The sequence below is a fragment of the Oncorhynchus clarkii genome, chromosome 20 (genome assembly GCF_045791955.1).
Source record: "Oncorhynchus clarkii lewisi isolate Uvic-CL-2024 chromosome 20, UVic_Ocla_1.0, whole genome shotgun sequence".
In the NCBI taxonomy this organism is placed as follows: Eukaryota; Metazoa; Chordata; class Actinopteri; order Salmoniformes; family Salmonidae; genus Oncorhynchus; species Oncorhynchus clarkii.
This window is the reverse complement of record NC_092166.1, coordinates 63,547,637-63,569,210: the sequence shown is the minus strand read 5'-3', so window position 1 is coordinate 63,569,210 and position 21,574 is coordinate 63,547,637. Positions and strand designations below refer to the sequence as shown.

The following is a 21,574-nucleotide window of genomic DNA, read 5'->3' as shown; positions in this document are numbered from 1 at the left end:
CCATGAGCTGAAATAAGATCACAAATTTGTTTACTTCCTTGTGAGCATTTTCCCCTTTGTCAAGATAATCCATCCACCTAACAGGTGTGGCATACCAAGAAGCTGATTAAACAGCATGATCATGACACCTTGTGCTGCGGACAATAATAGGCCACTAAAATGTGCAGTTGTCCCAATACAATGCCACAGATGTCTCAAGTTGAGGGAGCGTGCAATTGGCACGCCGGAATGCCCAGCAGAGGTGTTGCCAGGTAATTGAATGTTCATTTCCCTACCATAAACCGCCTTTGTTGTTTTTGCAGTACGTCCAACCGCAGACCATGTGTAACCACGCCAGCCCAGGACCTCCACATCCAGCTTCTTCACCTGCTGGGAAGTATTTATTTCTGTAGTAAAGCCATTTTGTGGGGAAAAACTCATTTTGATTTGCCAGGCCTGGCTCCCCATTGTGTGGCCCTATTAGGGCGTGTAAAATTCATAGATTAGGGACTAATGAGTTTATTTAAATGTATGATTTCCTTACAGTTCATAACTCGGCTAAATTTTTGAAATGGTTTATACATTTATTCAGTATAATACAAAATCAATCACACATTAACAATTAAAAGAGACATTTATTTTGAGTACAATACGAATAATCTCAGACATTGACGGAGAATATAGGTGATGGTTTTTGTAGATTTATTACATCACTTTTCTGATTAGACGAGCCATAATAAAGTGCAACAGTTCCTTGCTCAGCAGTGAATATTTAAGCAGCAGAAGAAGCAACAAACCACATTTGGCAATAATATAAAATAAGAGCCTTGTCATGGCTACAGCGTCAGCACATAGTTTAGTCATCAGAACTACAGAGTATAAAAACATTTCAGTTCCTCTGTATTTACTAATGCACAAGGTTTCTCCTTTAAAGAATAAATACATTTAATTCATTGTCAGATTGATATATAAAAATAACGACTAGTAATACACAATACCCTTCTGTCTGTCTCTCCTCTCCCTGGAATTAAGGTGTAAGAAGCATTCTCACTTCAAGCCCAAAGGATAAGATGAATAAACATCCAAAAACGGGGCTGCTAGTGTTGCGTTGTGAAGGTGGGTGCGTGCTTGTACAAGCCGTAAAAGCTCTACAGAAACAATAACATCAGGCACTTCCATAATTCCTCGCTGCATTGTGGTCGCAGACGGAGATCATTTTACTGAGTCACGAGCAATTATCACTCTAAACTGCGTGCTCAACTGGGACTGCTGCACAGAAGAAATATCAGCCTGCACAGAGAAGCACGAAATTGAATTTCACTCAACTTTCTAGTTTTCCCCTTTGGTTAACACTATCAACGGTTCCTTCTACTGTGTGAATTGTGATCAAATCAACGCAATATTAGCCCCTTTCAACGAAACATACCGAAACAAAACTGTAAAATAGTTGATTGTAGGCAGCGCGCATTGGAGTAGGTTTATATTGCATTGACAGGCACGACTCAGGCCCATACTCTAATCTACACAGACCAGTGCGCCATAACAAATCAGAGCTGCAGTATCCCTATATGCAAATAGACCATTGCCATATGGATCTGTGCCAAGGACTGTGTTTACGGCATGAGTGTTCCGGAGTAGATGCTTTGATCTCAAAACAAGCGCAAGAGCTGCATGTAGCCACGTGTGTACATTTGTTCATGTTCTTTGCTAGTAAGTGAGTTATTAGCCTAGTTAAAGCTAATTTCTCATCAGCAATGGTGGAGTGGTTGCTTCCTACAACGCGTGCATTTCTAGACCATATATATATATATTTTTTTACCTTTATTTAACTAGGCAAGTCAGTTAAGAACTCATTCTTATGACGGCCTACACCGGTCAAACCCGGACGACGCTGGGCCAATTGTGCACCGCTCTATGGGACTCTCAATCACCCCCGGTTGTGATACAGCCTGGATTCAAACCAGGGTGTCTGTAGTGACGCCTCAAGCCCTGAGATGCAGTGCATTTGACCGCTGTACCACTCGGGGGGCAGTGTTATATATTGAGAAAGGCTTGAATAAGCTAAGTAGCCAATAGGCAGAGGGTAGCATAATTGTCCTTATTCTCTGTAATAATGGTATGGGAATAATAATGAATGTTATTTTCTAAAGCGGTTTCTTGCATCAAACAACAACATTTTCATTCACCTCCTTGTCTGAAGGATAAACAGGTTCATTTCAATCCCTACATGCTTTTTTCAAAAGTGGAATGTAGGCCAACATTGAACACCACACATTGGTTGCTACTGTAGGCTGAATGATAGAACAGCTATTTGTTAAAATGTTATGGGATGCATTTTCCTTCATGGTAGGAAACTCTGGTAAGCCTACATTACGATCAAATAGCCACAGTTGCCTACTTGGCCACTATTATAACTGTAACTTAAAGCGGATACAGCCTCAGTGCGCGCCAGAAGTTGCACAGAATTTTCACAATGTTCAAGTTTGTGCTCAGCAGACCTGACATTTGCTCAGTGCCGAACATTTTTTTTAGGGAACATCGGTAACAAGACCCATCAGTCTAGGCTTGGGAGTGGGATAAACAGGCACTGACCAATGGGAGGCGACAAGGAAGATTCCACAAAGATGACACATCAACATCATGACGTAAATACAGTGCAATTCAGAAAAGAACAGACTGTTCCTAAGTCTGTTTTTTTATATAGGTTTTTGGTTCCACTTTTAAGGTTAGTTTACACTGGATGTGTTGCGCAGGGCTTTAGTGGGTCACCAAAATGTCTTGAGTATCAGTATGTACCCAGAGAGCGGACAGGAGAAAGGCATGCAGGCTGTTAAAGCCATCTTGCAGAGGATTTCTAAATCACCACAAGACTCTACTAAGCCACAGGTTTATCTAATAACAGTCCAGAAAAATAACTGTTTTGTATAGAAGGATATGGTATACAGTATACTGTGTATAGCTCAACGTAGGAGTTTATGCCCATCTCAATGTAGTCAGTATATACTGTACACTACAGTATGCCTATTGAATGAAATAGGAAGTTAGTGTGGACAGAGGTCAATCACACAGCCAGAAAGGGAAGAAGGGTAAAGGGATGAGGAGAACAAGCGGTCACACAGTCCAAACAGAGTGTAAAGATAACTCAAGAGCCACACTTTCCATCTCTCTCATTCTGTTCCCCGACCAGGTTTTGTCTGTTTGTGCAGCTGTGTGTTTCAGAACTCTAAGCCCCAGCCTCTGAAGAAGCCTTTGGCTGCCAGGGCTTCTTTGAAAGTCACTGTGAGAGAGTTTATGGTGACATCAGTCACGGTCACCTCCCCTGGGCCAATCACTGGGCTCCAAACAGCAGACCGCTCTGACGCGGTCACTTCGTCTGAGCCAATCACAGAACTCCAGTCCTCTGCCCTATCCTGCCCTGAAGGAGGAGAGGGAGAAAGGAGGTGAGGGAGGAGGAGAGGGAGAAAGGAGGTGAGGGAGGAGGAGAGAAAGGGGGTGGGGTGGGGGAGGAGAGGGGGTGAGAGGGAAAGAGAAAGGAAGAGGGTAAGATTGCTATGATTGCATCAAGTCTGAAGTAACTGACCGAGATTGATAAGAGCACTGTGCATAGTCTACAATACAGTATATACAGGCAATCTATTGCATCTTTGCCTATGCCACACTGACATTGCTCATCCATATATTTATATATTCTTATTCCATTCCTTACTTAGATTTGTGTGTATAAGGTATTTGTTGTGGAATTGTTAGATATTACTTGTTAGATATTGCTGCACTGCCGGAACTAGAAGCACAAGCATTTCGCTACACTCGCAATAACATCTGCTAATCATGTGTATGTGACCAATAACATTTGATTTGAGTACATTGCCTGTAGGCTATGCATAGACTATCTGTGTTGTACCAGGAAGTTTGGCATGTATTGTTCTGCGCCATACATTAAACCCCATTAAGTCAACCCTCTCCCTTGCCACTACTTGTCTGTTTGCTGTGCCAGTTGCCAGCCCTGGATGGGATGGCAGAACTTATGTTCCTGGTTGTCTGCCCAGGGGGCCTCCTGTACTGTACCGACTAACAAGTTGACACACACACACAGTAATGTCCTGGTTTAAAATTAGGCCCATTTGGTGAATAGGCCGACTAACAAGTTGACACACACACAGTAATGTCCTGGTTTAAAATTAGGCCCATTTGATGAATAGGCTGACTAACACGCTTACCATTCAGAATGCCACTGCATATCTCTGTCTCTCGCTCCGACTGCTCCTTTCGAGTTTCCTCCTCTTCCTCCATGTCATCTTCCTCTTCTCTCCTTCCCCAATCATCATGTGTGGGGACCTTTGTGGGGTTAGGGGGGCCAGGGGGAGAGGCCAGGCACATGAACTGTGATCTTCTGGGTTTGTTCTTGCGATGGGCCAGGCGGGGGTGCAGGCTCCGTCTACAGGCCCCATAGGTTGGGTCCTCTGCCTCAGACTCCAGTGAGCGAGTCAGGGAAAGACGTAGGCGAGCTGGAGGTTTCTCTAGGGCCTTATGGGCGCTCCGGAGATCCATGTTGTAAATAGTATTCTACAGAGGGGGGAATAATAAAGATGTCTTATACAGCAGTTGTGTTTCTCCAAGATCATTTCTCCTTTACTTAGTATGCCAACCTATTACGCTGTCTCATCTAGGATTGCAAAGTTAACGGAATCTTCAGTAATTTTGGTAATTAACAGAAAATCTATGGCAATCTACATAACTTTGGTAATTTATACTAGAATAACTGTACAAAAATGTATTCATATACAGTATGATTTTTTTTATTTTTAAATGTCCATTCATTTCTAGTAGATAGACATTATGGTTCAAGAGAAAATAGCCCAATTAATGAAAAAAACTATCAACAATGGCATTATTTTAAATTAACTATGCAACTCTTCCAACTATTTACCTTTTTCACAACTATTCTTTAGATAAAAATCATCTTATTCGCCTCCCGGGTGGTTAAGGGCGCTGTACTGCAGCGCCAGCTGTGCCATCAGAGTCCCTGGGTTCGCGCCCAGGCTCTGTCGTAACCGGCCGCAACCGGGAGGTCCGTGGGGCGACGCACAATTGGCCTAGCGTCGTCCGGGTTAGGGAGGGATTGGTCGGTAGGGATCTCCTTGTCTCATCGCGCACCAGCGACTCCTGTGGCGGGCCGGGCGCAGTGCGCGCTAGCCAAGGTTGCCAAGGGCACGGTGTAGTCTCCGACACATTGGTGCGGCTGGCTTCCGGGTTGGATGCGCACTGTGTTAAGAAGCAGTACGGCTGGTTGGGTTGTGTATTGGAGGACGCATGACATTCAGCCTTCGTCTCTCCCGAGCCCGTACGGGAGTTGTAGCAATGAGACAAGATATACGAAATACCACGAAATTGGGGAGAAAAAAGGGGGTAAAAAAAAAAATATATATATATAAATAAAAAAATCATATTATTCAATGATTCATATATTTTACAGGTGTTTGTAATAATCTCTGACCCTATCTGAAGTTCCCAAACAGGCCACTAGATGTCTTGTGTTTGATATCTTTCAAGGATTTGATGTAATCTAAAACTTCTAAAGTTTCCAGTAATATACTTTGCAACCCTAGTCTAATCAGACAGAGAAGTTATATATAACATGCACCCATCCCACCTGTAGTAGAAGCCTTTTAGCTTTGGGTCCTCTCTTCCGGTACCCCAGGGCTCTGTCCTTCTGCTCTCTGGTGGAATGGTAAGATCAGTCAGTACAAACAGGTATAGTTTACTATGATAGTACTGTGTACTACTACAGTGCAGTTATCAGTACTATGATATTTGTTAGCTAGGTAAGGCCTCTACGTAATGCGCTCTATAGCATGCAGGGTCTCTTGGACTTACTTCTCATCATAGGTCTGCACCAGACGCTGGTCCAAGATGTGCTCCTCTGGTTCCCATGTACTGTATCTGTACAGATAGACATCGCCGTGGTTATTCATCCATCCAATAATACTCTGCATGACTCATTGTCTTAAATTACTGGATATGATGATGATGATATCATAGTGATACTACTCACTTGGGTGGCCATCCCTTCCACTTCAACAGATATTCCACGTTTCCCTGTGACACAAAGTTGGAGACAAGCACCAGTATGGGAGAGAGTAGAGAGTGTGTGGGGGAGGATGTTGATTGTGATGTTGCTATGCTTACAGTCTCCCCTCCAAGCACAGAGATAGGTATCCTATAATAACCTTTGAAAATCCAGGAAATGTATGTCTTCTCATCTAAACTATGTCATCATGTCAATACCGGGAACTCATTCCAGAGGACGTTATCATATAGCTTCTCGACTTTGACAGCTCCTAGATATCATGACGTTACCGCACATGAGCGCACTGGTGAATGGAGAGAATTGGGATCCTCACAAGAACCCCCCCCCCCCACACACACAAAGAATATTACATAAAATGATGTGCGGGTAGGCCAGATTATTCAAATACAACAATATTAGACAGCATGCAACGTTTTCCCCTATGTAACGGGACTGCATGGCTATAATAACGGTTGATGCGCGCCTGCACCGACAATGACTCATGCACTTACGGTATCGAGTTCACTTTTAATGCAGTGCGAAATACGATATTAAAAGACCCAACACTTACAAGGACTTAGTAGCATACATTAATTCACGTCTATGGAAGCGCGTCAAAATGGGGCCGCGTTTTGCGCCCTAATAACCCACAAACCTGTATTTCTAATTTCCTCCGCGAAACTGCGTAGCTCTTCACAAATCCACAATAGCCTACAAGCGTAACTGTATAACCCGCGGGCTATTATTCTGGTAACGTACAGGACTGAAGGCAAGGTTTCGGTTCCGATATGATTATTCTGTTTCACATTATCTTAGGATAGACAGCTGGCACCCTGACTATACTATAACGCAATGGCAACACGCTCCACTTTATGTTAAAGAGATACACTCCCCCCACTCACGCCCCCTTATACGTTTATATTCAGTGGATACTGGATATAAATAGGCTACTGGTAAGTGCTTTTCAATATAGCAGGCTGTGTTCCTTATTGTATCTAGGCTACCCTATAATGGATATTCTCCCAATTGCGTACTTGTCATTATGCAATTATGTTACATGCGTTTTATTTCCAATATGAATACCTTACCTTTCTAACTCTTTTCTTGATTATTGATTCCACAGCAAACACTTGTTCACCAATCGCTGACAGCTCCATTGGTCCAGCACAGAACGTTCTGCCTGCTCTTTGAAATAGATTGATCCAGTACAAACGAGAATAAGTGATGTTAGTTTAGCTCTCCGCTATAAAGTAACTGTATACAGACAAGTCTCTACGCGACGCGTTTCAAAAACTGCTGTTTTCTCCTCCCCAACCCTCCCTCTACAAACTGAGCATTGTTTTCGTTTAAGTTGGAGCTGAATTTCTCCCTTCCACTTCCTTGTACCAGATATTTCCGTATGTACAGTGACTTCTCAAATCTGCGACACATCTGCACTGCTTGGCGCGTCCCCGTGCTTCCAAAAGCTCGTCCTAGGCGCGCTCTTCGTTCCACAGCGCCAAAGCAACGCTGTCAGCTCGAGCCTGGAGCTAACGCTGGAACATGGGTCCGCGCACGCAGATGACACACAAGCAGTAGCAGGAAAATAAAGTAGCCAACCCTTGGCCCATTTCTTATAAATGTGCTCGATTCTCCATCCAAATTCCAACAGCAATTTCACTCAAGAAATTAAGCCACATCCTCACTAAGGAGTGTACATAAAGTGCCATTACAAGCATTTTATTTTTGTGAAAAACAAGAGAAAATAACACAACCAGGACCCTTCAATAGAGGGGAGAAGGTGGGTGGGATTGTCATGGCAAAAACAAAATCCTCTGTCACCACAGTTTTTCCCCCCAAATACCCTGGTTTAAAGTAGTGAGGGGATTTTCTACCTGTGAGTTTGGTTGCCCAACCTGAATTCCCCTAGGGGAAGCCTCAGTCCAACAACCTCATTGATTTGTCTCATGATTAGTGATAGTCGCAAATTATTAAATTATCAGTTTAACCAGCGATTGGATGCTCAGATGAATAGGAAAAGTGTTGGGATTGAGCCAATGAGGAGCAAAATTCAACAACCCCTCTTTAGGTAGAGAATAATGCCTGCTTCCTCTGTAAACACATTAAAGCTCTGATCAAGTCTTCAATAATACACAATATGTTGTTGTGATGATAAAGACCCATCAACCAACACAAATTCCTCAAATGGCTGATTTCAAAACTAACATGGTCTGGCTGGACTCATGTCGTTCTTTCACTTTTTCCTTCTACACATGGATCACTTTCTCTTTCTATTATTCGCTCAACTGTCAACCTTTTCCCCTCTTACTCCACTTCTCACAAATCACTCAGCATTCTGGACATTTCAGCCATGGCATCTACAGATAGATCAAAATCTAACTGCATTTTCAGTGAACAATTCTAAACCTTGGGTATAATAACAATTTCTACTGATTCCACAATTCTGTATATTTGGCAGGTGGATTTTTGCAAATAACTATTTAGCCATGGTCAATTGCTCAGGAGTTTTTCTTTACTACAAAACAGAAAATAACTCCCCCTGGGCTGTGACTTGCAGATAACACAGGTTGGTGGATTTTCCTGGTCAGATCACATTGAAACCCTCCTGGCTCTACCTTGTTACAGTATCCAGCCATTTGTCAATACCTGGGCCTAACACAACCTTAGCTTAGAATTATAGTTTGAAGACAGGAACTAGCAAGGATTTCTACTAACAGACAGAAGGCCTCAGCAGTAACTGAGAGGATAAAACAGCTGCATACACTGGGGGGGATTTAGTGTTGGCCGAGTGGAAAAAACGAATTGTGAGTGGTGACAGAGGAAGACACTGAGGTAAAGAAGAGATGTACAGTCGTAGTAGAGCAGAGAAGGACACATAGAGATACACAAAGAAAAAGAGAGAAACATAAAGACACATCAGTGAATATACAGTACAGGGGTAAACAGGAGGGGGGGGAGGGAGAGAGCGAGAGATTACACAGTCACACGCCTCCCATACTTGGAAACAGTAATATACAACAAAAAATAAACATTGAAAAATAATCAATATATAAACACAGAATCCCAAACAGTATGTTCATAAATCTAAGTGTTGTGTAGTGTGAATTCTTCGTGACCTCCCTGTATGCGTCCATTTCCTTCATCACTTCCCTTTTTCAGCCAGAGTCCAGCAATGGGTGAGGAAGCAGAAAAAGTACATCCGGCCAGTGCGCATCTGTGTGATTGGCTGAGCACAACCCCACCTGCTTTTCAATCTATACCCTGCTTGGACCACGCCTGTTATCCTGAGCAGCAACTGGGAAAAGTCTAATCCGGTAGAGAAAAGGTTGGCAGGCACATTCAATCAACAGCCATCTGACCTCCATGTTTGGTGGACCTCCACCTCCTCAGACACCACCAATAAGAGCTCACAGTTTTTCCCTCTCAGCTGGTGACGCAGGAACTTCCTGTTGTGTGGATGGAATTAAAAGAACAGAAGAATAAAGATATCAGCTTGTTATTCATTATGCGTTAGACAAAGATCGATCACCATTGTGGATGGCGGCCGTGGAATGATCTATTATTTAGCAAAGGGAATGAGACTCAATGAACCTCTCATGTATTACTATGAGGCATCATCTAGTGGATACATGAATATAACTTGTTACTTTGGATGCTCCACAATACACAGTGCATTCGGAAAGTATTCAGACCCCTTGACTATTTTGTTACAACCTTATTCTAAAATCGATTAAATGTTTTTCTCCCCTCAATATAAACACAATATCCCATAATAACAAAGCAAAAACAGGGTTTAGATTATTTTGCAACTCTATTAAAAATAAATAACAAATATTACATTTCCATAAGTATTCAGACCCTTTATTCAGTACTTTGTTGAAGCACCATTGGCAGCGATTACAGACTCGAGTCTTCTTGGGTATGACGTTACAAGCCTGGCACACCTGTATTTTGAAGTTTCTACCATTCTTCTCTGCAGATCCTCTCAAGCTCTGTCAGGTTGGATCGGGAGCGTCACTGCCCATCCAGGTCTCTCCAGAGATGTTTGAGCGGGATCAAGTCCGGGCTCTGGCTGGGCCACTCAAGGACATTCAGACACTTGTCCCGAAGACAATCCTGCGTTGTCTTGGCTGTGTGCTTAGGGTTGTTGTCCTGTTGGAAGGTGAACCTTTGCCCCAGACTGAGGTCCTGGGCGCTCTGGAGCAGGTTTCATCAAGGATCTCTCTGTATTTTGCTCCGTTCATCGTTCCCTTGATCCTGACTAGTCTCCCAGTCCCTGCCGCAGAAAAACATTCCCACAGCATGATGCTGCCACCATGCTTCATCGTAGAGATGGTGCCAGGCTTCTTCCAGACGTGACGCTTAGCATTCAGGCCAAAGAGTTTAATCTTGGTTTCATCAGACCAGAGAACATTGTTCTCATGGTCAGAGTCCTTTAGCTGCCTTTTGGCAGACTCCAAGCGGGCTGTCATGTGCCTTTTACTTAGGAGTGGCTTCTGTCTGGCCACTCTACCATAAAGGCCTGATTGGTGGAGTGCTGCAGAGATGGTTGTCCGACCGGAAGTTTCTCCCATATGCACAGAGGAACTCTAGAGCTCTGTCAGAGTGACCATCGGGTTCTTGATCACCTCCCTAACCAAGGCGTTTCTCCCACAATTTCTCAGTTTGGACGAGCGGCCAGCTTTAGGAAGTCTTGGTGGATCCACACTTCTTCCAGTTAAGAATGATTGAGGCCGGGCCTCCCAAGTGGCGCAGTGGTCTAAGGCACTGCATCGGAGTGCTAACTGTGCCACTAGAGATCCTGGTTTGAGTCAAGGCTCTGTCACAGCCGGCCGTGACCGGGAGACCCATGGGGCGGCGCACAATAGGTCCAGCTTTGTCGGAGTTAGGTGAGGGTTTGGCCGGCAGGGTTGTTCTTGTCCAACAGCACACTAGTGACTCCTGTGGTGGGCCGGGCGCGGTGCACACTGACAGGGTCGCCAGTTGTACGGTGTTTCCTCCAACACCTTGGTGCGGTTGGCCTCCGGGTTAAGCGGGCAGTGTGTCAAGAAGCAGTGCGGCTTGGATGGGTTGTGTTTCGGCTCTCGACCTTCACCGAAGGGACAAGACTGTAAACTATCACGAAATTGGGGAGAAAGAGGCATTTAAAATACACACACACACACACACACACACACACACACACACACACACACACACAGTTGAAGTCAGAAGTTACATACACCTTAGCCAAATACATTTAAACTCAGTTTTTCACAATTCCTGACATTTAATCCTAGTAAAAATTCCCTGTCTTAGGTCAGTTAGGATCACCACTTTATTTTAATAATATGAAATGTCAGAATAATAGTAACGAGAATGGTTCCAGCTTTTATTTCATCCCATTCCCAGTGGGTCAGAAGTTCACACACACTCAATTAGTATTTGGTAGCATTGCCTTTAAATTGTTTAACTTGGGTCAAACGTTTTGGGTAGCCTTTCACAAGCTTCCCACAATAAGTTGTGTGAATTTTGGTCCATTCCTCCTGACAGAGCTGGTGTAACTGAGTCAGGTTTGTAGGCCTCCTTGCTCGCACACACTTTTTCAGTTCTGCCCACAAATTGTCTATAGGATTGAGGTCAGGGCTTTGTGATGCCCACTCGAATACCTTGACTTTGTTGTCCCTTAGCCATTTTGCCACAACTTTGGAAGTATGCTTGGGGTCATTGTCCATTTGGAAGACCCATTTGCGACCAAGCTTTAACTTCCTGACTGATGTCTTGAGATGTTGCTTCAATATATCTACATCATTTTCTTTCCTCATGATGCCATCTATTTTGTTTAGTGCACCAGTCGCTCCTACAGCAAAGCACCCCCACAACATGATGCTGCTTCCCCCGTGCTTCACGGTTGGGATGGTGTTCTTCAGCTTGCAAGGCTCCCCCTTTTCTCCAAACATAACGATGGTCATTATGGCCCACCAGCTCTATTTTTGTTTCATCAGACCAGAGGACATTTCTCCAAAAAGTACAATCTTTGTCCCCATGTGCAGTTTGAAACCATAGTCTGGCTTTTTTATGTTGGTTTTGGAGCAGTGGCTTCTTCTTTGTTGAGCGGCCTTTCAGGTTATGTCGATATAGGACTCGTTTTACTGTGAATATAGATACTTTTGTACCCGTGTCATCCAGCATCTTCACAAGGTCCTTTGCTGTTGTTCTGGGATTGATTTGCACTTTTTGCACCAAAGTACTTTCATCTCTAGGAGACAGAATGCGTCTCCTTCCTGAGCGGAATGACGACTGTGTGGTCCCATGGTGTTTATACTTGCGTACTATTGTTTGTACAGATCAACGTGGTACCTTCAGGCGTTTGGCAATTGCTCCCAAGGATGAACCAGACTTGGGGAGGACCATCATTTTTTTTTCTAGAGGTCTTGGCGGATTTCTTTTGATTTTCCCATGATGTCAAGCAAAGAGGCACTGAGTTTGAAGGTAGGCTTTGAAATACATCCACAGGTACACATCCAATTGACTCAAATGATGTCAATTATACTATCAGAAGCTTCTAAAGACATGACATGTTCTGGAATTTTCCAAACTGTTTAAAGGCACTTAGTGTATGTAAACTTCTGACCCACTGGAATTGTGATATGGTGAATTATAAGTGAAACAATCTGCCTGTAAAAAATTGTTGGAAAAATTACTTGTGTCATGCAAAGTAGATGTTCTAACCGACTTGCCAAAACTATAGTTTAACAAGAAATGTTTGGAGTGGTTGAAACTAATTTTAATGACTCCAACCTAAGTTTTTTTGGAACTCTTCTCCAGATCTGTGCCTCAACACAATCTTGTCTCGGACCTCTACAGACAATTCCGTCAATCTTATGGCTTGTTTTTTTTTCTCTGACATGCACCGTCAACTGTGGGACCTTATATAGACAGGTGTGTGGCTTTCCAAATCATGTCCAATCAATTGAATTTACCACAGGTGGACTCCAATCAAGTTGTAGAAACATCAAGGATGATCAATGTTAACAGGATGCACCTGAGCTCATAGCAAAGGGTCTGAATACTTATTCAAATTAGGTATCAGTTTTACCATTTTCATACATTTCTAAACCTGTTTTCTCTTTGTCATGATGGGGTATTGTGTGTAGAGTGATACACATATATACACATATTTTAGAATGAGGCTGTAATGTAACAAAATGTGGGAAAAGGGAAGGGGTTTGAATGCACTATGTAAAATGAGCAATGCAAATTATGATGGGCTTAATCCAATGGTCAGGACAACATAATTGGGATGACACACCCACACACGCTGTACCTGAGCTCATCAGGGTTTCCGATGGTGTGTGGGCTGCGTAGTTTGGAGTCGAGGTTGTAATAGACTCCGTCCACCTCCCGCACCCCTATCCAGTGCTGCCGTTTGAGTGGCAGGCGCAGTGGACCCCATCGCAGATTGGACGGGACGTTCAGGATGAAGCCTGTTACGTTGGACAGAGCTATACTGCCCACATCCCTGCAGGAATACAATACACAAGTCAATCACGCAGTCCATTGGTCTTGCAGGAGTGGATTTTCAGTAGCTACTTGAATGTTGTAAAATCCATGATGATGTCTGTAGGTCAGAGTGGGGTAAGTTGAGCCAAGGGGTTAGTTGATCCACCCCTTGTTTCTACAAAACCATACACAAAATGAATCATGTGACCAAATATTTAGGAAGAGAGAAAAAGAGAGAAAAGGTCCCAAAAAGTTAGGTCCCCCAAAAAACAGGATTTTAACAAAGTCAAATACATGTGTTATAGGTTTCATGATGTTTGTATATAAACCAAAGTATAAATCAAAGTAGATCATTTTACACATTAGGGTCTCTATAAGCTACGATATGAGGTCCTAAACCTGGCATGAAAGTGCATCCTTGTAGCTGTGTGGGCTAATATAGTAAAAATGTTTGACTAGGTGTAAATTTAGTCTATGGCCACCATACCCCATACAAATGATCATTACATTGTCAGTTTTATGCATGGTATATGTGCATGAACTCATACCCTGAGTGTATACATCATGCCTTGTGTATACAAAACATAAAACAAGCAGGGGTCTAGCCCCCCCTTGAGGTTCTTGAGAGAGCAGCCATGGAAGTGAGACGAGGGAAGATTCGAGCAGCAGCAAGGAATGAAAAAATAGAATGACACTGAAGGAAATTACCAAAGTTACGATAGATTGGTAATTAACAGAACATTTATGGCAAAATTACTGAAGATTTCGGTAACTTATTTTATGATATGGAGTCTGAGCTTGCTAAACGTATCAAGTCTCAGTTTCATTGGCTAGTAGCCTCAAAACGAAGTTGAGCCGCCTTACCCTGTCCCTATGCTCAACCTACCCCATTCCTGGTGTAAGTTGTGCCAAGAGACCCCTTATTTTCTGACAAGCTGTGTTTTCAAAAATGTTAAGAATTCTGTTTACTTCCATGGATACACAACATCCTGAAATATATGTAGATATCATTGTTAGAAAGAAAACAAATATTTCCCGTGACAGAGTGATGCTGAATGTAAAAAAATAGCTCAACTTGTTTTGATTTTCAGAATCTGTTTGGGTAATCATGAGTAGCCTATTCCTTGTTTTACTACCTTGTGCTCTACAGGGATTCACAAAGAAGAGGATATGGAAATAAGCCTTCATCTTTCTTCTATTGCTGGTGTACAGCCAGTGATTGAAGTTACCTAAATTGAGCAGGGCTGAGCTGACTGAAATAGTTGCTGACAACAGCACATGCACCAAACCGGAGAGCAGTAAACAAGATGGAGAGTATGAACAAGCATTGCACTGTGGTTCCAATGGCTCAGTGGGTTGAATGGTGTTTGCAACACCAGTGTTGTGGATTTTGATTTTCCTGCATGGGCCAAATGTATTACTTTGGATAAAAATGCATGAAAACTCTTTGCATTTTTCAATTTAAAATTACCACCAACAGAATGTTATATATATATAAGGGGCATACAACCATCTCTGAAGATTTGCTGCGAAGAGAGAATTACTCATGTATTCTGTTATTAACCCTACAAATAGCATTGTTGGGAGATATGGAAATCTATAGTCAACAATATAATAAGACTATCATATTATCAGCAAATCTGCAATTGAAGCCTTGCTCTGAGTTCAAAGTTTATTTTCTCATGTCCAATCAATGGAAAAATGTACTCCGAGAAAGGCTTCAATTGAAGATTTGCTGATAATACACTGCTCAAAAAAATAAAGGGAACACTTAAACAACACAATGTAACTCCAAGTCAATCACACTTCTGTGAAATCAAACTGTCCACTTAGGAAGCAACACTGATTGACAATAAATTTCACATGCTGTTGTGCAAATGTAATAGACAACAGGTGGAAATTATAGGCAATTAGCAAGACACCCCCAATTAAGGAGTGGTTCTGCAGGTGGTGACCACAGACCACTTCTCAGTTCCTATGCTTCCTGGCTGATGTTTTGGTCACTTTTGAATGCTGGCGGTGCTTTCACTCTAGTGGTAGCATGAGATGGAGTCTACAAACCACACAAGTGGCTCAGGTAGTGCAGCTTATCCAGGATGGAACATCAATGCGAGCTGTGGCAAGAAGGTTTGCTGTGTCTGTCAGCGTAGTGTTCAGAGCATGGAGGCGCTACCAGGAGACAGGCCAGTACATCAGGAGACGTGGAGGAGGCCGTAGGAGGGCAACAACCCAGCAGCAGGACCGTTACCTCCGCCTTTGTGCAAGGAGGAGCAGGAGGAGCACTGCCAGAGATCTGCAAAATGACCTCCAGCAGGCCACAAATGTGCATGTGTCTGCTCAAACGGTCAGAAACAGACCCCATGAGGGTGGTATGAGGGCCCGACGTCCACAGGTGGGGCTTGTGCTTACAGCCCAACACCGTGCAGGACGTTTGGCATTTGCCAGAGAACACCAAGATTGGCAAATTCGCCACTGGCGCCCTGTGCTCTTCACAGATGAAACAGATTCACACTGAGCACATGTGACAGACATGACAGAGTCTGGAGACGCCGTGGAGAACGTTCTGCTGCCTGCAACATCCTCCAGCATGACCGGTTTGGCGGTGGGTCAGTCATGGTGTGGGGTGGCATTTCTTTGGGGGGCAGCACAGCCCTCCATGTGCTCGCCAGAGATAGCCTGACGGCCATTAGGGACAGAGATGAGATCCTCAGACCCCTTGTGAGACCATATGCTGGTGCGGTTGGCCCTGGGTTCCTCCTAATGCAAGACAATGCTAGACCTCATGTGGCTGGAGTGTGTCAGCAGTTCCTGAAAGAGGAAGGCATTGATGCTATAGACTGGCCCGTCCGTTCCCCAGACCTGAATCCAATTGAGCACATCTGGGACATCATGTCTCGCTCCATCCACCAACGCCACGTTGCACCACAGACTTTCCAGGAGTTGGCGGATGCTTTAGTCCAGGTCTGGGAGGAGATCCCTCAGGAGACCATCCGCCACCTCATCAGGAGCATGCCCAGGCATTGTAGGGAGGTCATACAGGCACGTGGAGGCACCACACACACTACTGAGCCTCATTTTGACTTGTTTTAAGGACATTACATCAAACTTGGATCAGCCTGTAGTGTGGTTTTCCACTTTAATTTTGAGTGGGACTCCAAATCCAGACCTCCATGGGTTGATACATTTGATTTCCATTGACAATTTGTGTGATTTTGTTGTCAGCACATTCAACTATGTAAAGAAAAAAGTATTTAATAAGAATATTTCATTCATTCAGATCTAGGATGTATTATTTTAGTGTTCCCTTTATTTTTTTGAGCAGTGTACAATAGTCTTATTATATTGTTGACTACAGCAAGAGGAAAATCAGGGAATCCTGCGTCTTTGCTTTTACAGAGACATGGCTTACGGACAGTTCACCCGACTCTGCTATTCAACCAGGCGGTGTATGCTATCCTCATCAACAATTCCTGGTGTAACAAAGTTGAAAACATCTTGAGCTCCTGCTCACCCCACCTGGAGTTTCTGATGGTAAAATAACACCCCTATATGTAGAGGGAATTCACGTGTTTTATTATCCCAGCTGTGTACATACTTCTACAAGCAAACATCAAGGCGGCACTCAGTGAACTGCACAAGAACATTAGCTAGCAAGAATTCGCTCACCTGGAAGCAGTATTTAATGTCGCGGGAGATTTTGACCAAGCAAGTTTAAAACAAATTATTCAAAAGTATCACCAACATGTATCCTACAAAGAGGAAACAAAGTACTGCATCATGAGTGTACAAAGCACTCCCCCGCCCCCACTTCATGTCTCTGTTTCTACTCCCCCATACAAGCAGCAACTCAAGAGGAGGCCACCAACACAATAGTGAGGTGCTGGAGAGAGGAAGACTCAATGATGTTTTGAGGATACTGATTGGAATTTGTTCAAGATTCATCCACTCAGGATTCATCCATCAACATTGAGGAATATAGATTGTCATTCACAGGCTTCATTGGGAAATAATAACAATAACAATAACAATCCGGACATATCCCAACCAAAAACCCTGGATGAAGGAGAAATCCATACCATTCTGAGAGCCCGTACTGCATTCAATCTCAGCAGAACAAACCCAGAATAATCAATGACGCGCAACACATACAAGCAAGTGGGTACAAGCGCCACAAATCCATTAGGGACGCGAAGAGACATTACAAACTCAAACTTGAATCGATGTTTGACAATTCAGACTCGCGACGCCTTGTGATAAGGACTTCAGGCTATCACACACTACAAAGGAAAATCCAGCTGTGTGGTGACCACTGAAGCCTCCCTCCCAGCTGAAGATATTGTGTGCGCGCTGCAAGGCAGACAATACCGAGAAATCTAGGAAGGCTCTCGTTGCTCCAGACGACCACCAGGTGCTTCCATGCTCCGAGGCTAACGTGAGGAAACTCTCAAAAGAGTGAATACTCACAAAGCCGCCTGCCCAGATGGCTTCCCTGGCCGCATCCTCAGAGTGTGCGCTGACCAGCTGGCGGGCGTCTTCTCGGACATCTTCAACCTGTCCATTTCCCAAGCTGTAGTCCCCACATGCCTCAAGGAGACAACCATCGTCCCAGTGCCCAAGAAAACCAAGGTGCCCAAATGACTACCGCCGCGTCACCCTCACCCATTATCATGAAGTGCTTCGAGAGGCTGGTCACGGCCCACATCAAGGCCAGCATGTCAGACACACTGGACCCACTCTAATTTGCTTACCGCTCCAACAGATCCACTCAAGATGCCATTTCCATCGCTATTCACTCGACTCCAACACATCTGGACAAGAGGAACACCTATGTGAGAATGCTGTTCATTGCCTCCCGGGTGGCGCAGTGGTCTAAGGCACTGCATCGCAGTGCTAGCTGTGCCACCAGAGATTCTGGGTTTGAGCCCAGGCTCTGTCGCAGCCGGCCGCGTCCGTGAGGTCCATGGGGCGACGCACAATTGGCCCAGCGTCGTCCGGGTTAGGGAGGGTTTGGCCAGCTTGTACTTGTCTCATCGCGCACTAGCAACTCCTGTGGCGGGCCGGGCGCAGTGCACGCTGACCAGGTCGCCAGATGTATGGTGTTTCTTCCGACACATTGGTGCGGCTGGCTTCCGGGTTGGATGTGCATTGTGTCAAAAAGCAGTGCGGCTTAGTTGGGTTGTGTTTCGGAAGACACATGGCTCTCAACCTTCGCCTCTCCCGAGTCCGTACGGGAGTTGCAGTGATGAGACAAGGCTGTAACTACTACCAATTGGATACCACGAAATTGGGGAGAAAAAAGGGCAAAAAAATAGTTTTATAAAAAAAGAGAACGCTGTTCATTGACCACAGTTCAGCTCCCTTACCGACGGGCCGACGGTATCTGAGCATGAAGTCTGATACGAACAGGGCATCTACAAGCCATCAGACTGCTGAACACTTGAACTGGACACCTGCACCGACTCTCCGCACCTTGGCACACATGCACTCACTCCCCACAATTGCTGCTACCAGACTCTTATTTACTATTACTGCACAAGTTAAACATTTGACCCCTTATCCCCCCCCCCTTCTCTGATATGTGCAAATACCGCACTATAAAATTGTGCCTTTGATGTTTGATAGATGTTATACTTACGCTAAAAAGTTTATATTCTACTGAACCATTTACTTTATGTTCATCTTCTTATCTTTTATTATTTCTTATTGTTGTTGCATTGTCCAGAAGGACCCTGCAACTAAGCATTTTGTTGGACGTTGAAACTTGAATATTCATCTTTAACTTACAATATGTGAATACTAAGCTATTAGAAAGATTCTAAAATGTATTTAAAATATTTGTCAAATGTATGTTACAAAAAAGTTGTCTAAACAAAAACAAAAATGTAAGTTACTTTAGACCTCCAAAGAGGGAGACTGGTAAATAAAAAATAAACAAAAATGTTAAATAACTAGATAGGGTAGACCATATAGCTTTAATAAGAACAGAGGTGTACCTTCTTTTATCCCACCAGACAGCCTCGAACCCTCGGGTCTGCAGGGCGGCCATAATGACATTCACATCATAGTTCCCATTTCCCAGCACGCTCTTCTTGTGGGGGGTTACCAGAGTGCCGGGAGAGAGTCTGTGGAGAGAGGGACGAGATAGTGAGGACAAAATAAACGAGAAAGAAAGAGTGTAAAAAAGGGAGAGAGATGCAGAGGGGGGAGAAAGAAAGAGGAATATGAGTGAGAGAGAATGGGGAAGATAAATCCCTCCCCTAGAGCAGTGTTTCCTAACTCCAGTCCTCGAGTACCCCCAGAAGCACACATTTATGTTGCAGCCCCGGACAAGCACACCTGATTCAATTCGTCAACAAATCACAACACCCTCAATGAGTTGATTCAGGTGAGTTTGTCTGGGGTTACAACAAAAATGTGTTTAGTTGGGGGGTACTCAAGGACGAGTTGGGAAACACTGCCCTAGAAGACACAACCTTAACCGCTCACCTCTGGTAGATGTCCTGGAGTGTATCCCTGCTGAAAGCCGCCCCGTCCTGGAAGACGTTATTGAGCGCATGCAGAGCACACAGCTCCCGCCGTTGCTTCTCGTGGTAGATGGGGGTTGGAGGCGGGGCCGGAGGGGTCGAGATATCATGCTCTCTCAGGTCCGACCTCTCCTCCCCCCCTCCCCCCACCTCACCCCCCACCATCCCTTTCTGTTTGCTTAGCTTCCATGGCATACAGCCCAGGTCCTGCAGCCCTCCTCCCCCCCTCCCCTTACCAGAAAATGGAGTACTCCCCATCACTGTCACCCTGTCGCTACGCTGACACAACTACCATCGCCATGGCAACCGCTCAGCTGCTGGAGGGGCGTGCATGTGGCAAGGGAAGGGGGAGGTGGGTTACTGGGTGACACTGAGGTGGGCCAGGCCACTTCAGCTAGCCTGCTGTTTCAAAAGTGCTGACTGGTAGAAAATGTAAAAAAACTGCTGGAAAACAAAAATGTTCCAAGTGTGGAGTAAGGTCCAGATTTAATTATGAGAGCAAAAAGGAGGGTGTGAACATTTATGCAGCTACGTCAGAGTAAAAAGATTACGAACCCCCAAGGTCACATCTATAGCTAAACAAATACTAGGCAGAGAAGCAAGAGCATGCATCTCTTTTTTCAACTTCCTCCATTCTGACGTCTGTCCTCGTGACTTTTTTTTTTTTTTGCACCTCAACTGTCAGACTAAAGTTTACTAGTTCTTTCCATTTCTAGAGAACCCAAAGAGTACCACGGTTCCACCATGAGGAGTCAGTTCCAGTGGAAAAGATGAGGGACTTGATACATGAGGCTCAGTGATGTGTAGACAGACAGGACTCCTTAGGAATACAACTGAGGTAGGAAGACGAGAGGCAGAAATGCATGTTAAATAAAGTTGTCACCACCCAAATCAAGTGTTTGTCATGCTGAAAGAAAAAGATAGGAATTACCAGGTGTTTTTCTAAAGCGTTCTGTCAGCAGTGGTCAGAAGGAAGGAACAAGAGGGTAAACATTTATACTAGAAGCTGACTCAATAAGAGAAGCAGGCTTGTGGAATAGGCAACATCACACTAAACTGATATAGCTTGACAACAGGCGCAAGAGTCTAGGCATTCTTCACTATTATGTGACACAAGTGATATTTACGGATGAACGAAATATGTTTAAAATCTACATGATAAATGAATCGCTCTAGCTAAAATCCAGTGCAACGACTAGATTATACTATGAGCAGCTAGCTGTACACGCCACTCTTGATAGCGTAAACATGCATGTGAAACCTTTCATATTTCGTAGATGTTTCTGTTGCCACATACCTTTCTCTTTATGCGATACTACTGTAGTAGGCATGTCATAATCCTGGTGAAATTAATCGTTTAGCCTCTTTTCCTGGGTTGTTTAGTCCTTTGTCTTTTGCACTTTTACCCCCCCATCTAGCTCCGTAGATCTCCATGAGCATGCGCAAAGCGTCATTCGCTTGTCATAGCCTGCGTCAGACCTATCTGCGTAATGTAGTCCCTCCCGTGAGACTTCGAAACCCG

At 44.2% G+C, this 21,574-nt stretch overlaps 2 protein-coding genes across 3 annotated transcripts; both read right to left on the bottom strand.

Annotated features, from left to right (window-relative positions):
- Positions 1–594: 594 nt before the first annotated feature.
- On the bottom strand, positions 595–7,551 carry LOC139376693 (chromobox protein homolog 7-like). The gene is made up of 6 exons (XM_071119555.1): positions 7,135–7,551; positions 6,032–6,075; positions 5,854–5,919; positions 5,630–5,696; positions 4,197–4,542; positions 595–3,394 (listed from the first exon to the last, which is right to left on the bottom strand). The coding sequence occupies exons 1-6, from the start codon at positions 7,201–7,203 to the stop codon at positions 3,195–3,197; spliced, it is 792 nt and encodes a 263-aa protein (XP_070975656.1). The 5' UTR covers positions 7,204–7,551; the 3' UTR covers positions 595–3,194.
- Positions 7,552–7,738: 187 nt separating this feature from the next.
- LOC139376692 (josephin-1-like) lies at positions 7,739–21,502 on the bottom strand. Of its 2 annotated transcripts, XM_071119554.1 has the most exons (6): positions 21,350–21,489; positions 20,984–21,004; positions 20,015–20,885; positions 19,522–19,650; positions 13,353–13,547; positions 7,739–9,492 (listed from the first exon to the last, which is right to left on the bottom strand). In XM_071119554.1, exons 3-6 carry the CDS (start codon positions 20,308–20,310, stop codon positions 9,390–9,392), a joined length of 723 nt encoding a protein of 240 aa, XP_070975655.1. In that variant the 5' UTR covers positions 20,311–20,885; positions 20,984–21,004; positions 21,350–21,489; the 3' UTR covers positions 7,739–9,389. The 2 variants fall into 2 exon arrangements, with proteins under 2 accessions (XP_070975655.1, XP_070975654.1); XM_071119553.1 differs by lacking the exon at positions 20,984–21,004 and having other exon boundaries at positions 21,350–21,502.
- Between the last annotated feature and the right edge of the window lie 72 nt (positions 21,503–21,574).